The following is a 2500-nucleotide window of genomic DNA, read 5'->3' as shown; positions in this document are numbered from 1 at the left end:
TCTTGTCTCCTTTGAAAGATGAGCACGGGGATGTTGTTTACAAATAGCGCTGGGTATCGACATACACATCTGTCAATAACTGTATCTCACATTAGCTCCATTAACGGTTGTTTGATTGGATTTTACCCGCACTTTACCCTTTTAAATGTGTTTCTGTGCGTGTGCGTGTGTGTGTGTGTGTGATTTAGTGTGTGTGTTGTGCGCATACATGTGTGTTTGAGCGAGTGTATGTGTGTGCGAGTACTTTTTTGTGTGTGTGCGTTATATTTACCTGTATGAGGTAGTGAGAGCAGAGGCTCAGGAGCTCCAGAAGCTGGAGATGGCTCCCTGCGGACAGAACGTCCTGAATCACCACTGGGTCCAGCATGATCTGCATGTGGGCCACAAGAGAAAGGAATGTTGTGAAACGCCCCACTGTGGGTTATTTTTGTTACCCTCTTGCTGCAGTGGACCACTTCTTCACCGACTCGATTCAAGAATACATTTCTTACATAGTGTTCATCAACACCAAAGGAAGAGAAGGTCCCAGTCCATATTATATATCCAGGGTGGCCTGTATGGCATGTTAAGAAGCTGATTCCTTTCCCCATGAGGTTGCTGTTGTTACAGATTAAGCAGTTGGTATCAGCATTAGGAACGTGTATTTCCCCTTGATGGTGTGTGGCATGGCAGCGGTAGCCATGGCAGAGTCTCAGCCAGCCGGGATGACTGAGGTCCCGTGGACCAGTCATGCAGACAGCCTGTGTGAAGGAGAAAATCTGCATTTCCCTGTACTTAAAAAATGCTTCCACAGTTAACGCTGTATTCAAGTACAATCAAAGACACACAAAGCAATGTGTACTGGGTGGGGGAGGTCGGTGTGGTCGTGTTTAGGGTGTTCAGGCCTACAAGGTACCGGGTTCGATCCGCCATCCCCACAACCAACCTGTAATCCGGCAACCTTTTGCAAATTGTCTAACGGTAACCCTACCTTCTCCTTACTGACGGATATCTCAAACTCACTCTTAGACACTGGAAGAAAAAGGGAAGTGAAAATGTATCGTCGTTGTGATTGCCTCTCGTTGACTGAAGCACATCTTCCAATTGAAATCAATAATGTTCAGAGTAGTTTGGGGTGCTGTGTTGGGCTGGCGGTTCTGTAATATTCAGGGGAACCAGTCTTTTTCTGAAGCGTGCCTTCACGATCAAAGCACCGGTAGCTGCACCCTTGTGCGGCCAGAAACATCCCCTCAAACCACTAAATGTTAAACGTAATGCGCCATCCATGCATGCATGGGCAACAAATGTGCAGAAGCAGCAGCAGTCACGTGAGAGTCGCTCTTAGGAGCAATGTCTTCACAAAGCCCCTTTCCAAAGAGCAGTAAACACAGCATGGCCGTTGCAGTCCTCAGGGTCAACATTATAAACCAGGCGGCACAGCTGTCACCAGCCATTTGACCTGACCTAGGGGTTGCACACCCAGTGAACCTGGGGCTCCAATACCCAGTGAAGCTCATCTCAACGGCTAACAGTGTTTTCCAACGTGTTCCAATGTGTACAACTGGTCGACCACCAGGGTAGTGCAGTTGGATTTCATTGTTGAAATGGACACATTTACAATCATAGATAAACAGAATTTAGTTCATTGAAAATAAATAAAGGCCTATTCTAAATATTGTTCAGTAAAGTATCTTTTTTATTATGGTTTGTTATCTTTTTATTATGGCTTGTTATTATTTCACAAATAGTGTCCCTTTGTGCAATCATGTTCATGTTTTCCATTGTATTGTTTGCCACAGATTTCTTGTTTTGATTTGTATTTTCTAAATAAACACACTGCGGCACTAAGCAGACTGACTTTTCCTTTCCACTGCTTCCCACCGGCCATGACCTTCTTGCAGTATTAATTGTGCATAAAGGGGGCGCTGGCACTATTTGCTCAGCCACTCTGATAATTTAGTATTACAACTTAAAGGGAAACTTCACCCATTTCCATTAAGCTTTGTATCGTTAGAAACCCACTCCTATTTTTGAATGGTCGTGCATCATTCCCTTATTTTCTGGAGAGACTGGAGAGATCCGTATCGATCTCCAACACTTCCTGTTTAAGATGACGCAATATGACGATTTTTGCGTGGAAGTAAATAGGAAGTGTAAGAGGGGAGGATATTCTCGTAAGACTACAAGCACTAGTCCCACCCCTCTATAGGGGGTGGGACCCACTGACGCTACAGACCTATTAGAGCAGTGCCAGTGGGTGGGACTTCACCAGCAGAAACTAACATCCACAGCGTCTGAAGCTAAAATAACAGAGGCTGTTGATAAAACTGAAGTACAATGGCGGAAGGTACTGGATCTGACATAGAAGATGGCACCATGCAAAAGTTCACCATTTCGAAAGAAATACAAACGAGGACTAATTCACTGAGTTCACCAACTAATACTCTTCACTAGAAATGTTGTGTGAAATAATTTTCAAGCAGTCTTGCGGTATCAGCTTGGTAGATTGAACAGCGAGGTG

At 44.6% G+C, this 2500-nt stretch overlaps 1 protein-coding gene across 3 annotated transcripts in view; it reads right to left on the bottom strand.

The window, feature by feature from the left end:
* Window positions 1-2500, bottom strand: part of klhl32 (kelch-like family member 32) — a 28580-nt gene that overhangs the window by 13223 nt on the left and 12857 nt on the right. For all 3 annotated transcript variants that reach the window (XM_060064797.1, XM_060064798.1, XM_060064795.1), the window contains one exon: window positions 272-370. In XM_060064797.1, the coding sequence (XP_059920780.1) occupies window positions 272-370 (99 nt within the window). The remainder of the gene's footprint in view (window positions 1-271; window positions 371-2500) is intronic.

The sequence above is a fragment of the Gadus macrocephalus genome, chromosome 11, assembly GCF_031168955.1.
Source record: "Gadus macrocephalus chromosome 11, ASM3116895v1".
NCBI classification, from domain to species: domain Eukaryota; kingdom Metazoa; phylum Chordata; class Actinopteri; order Gadiformes; family Gadidae; genus Gadus; species Gadus macrocephalus.
This window is presented reverse-complemented; position numbering and strand designations above follow the sequence as displayed.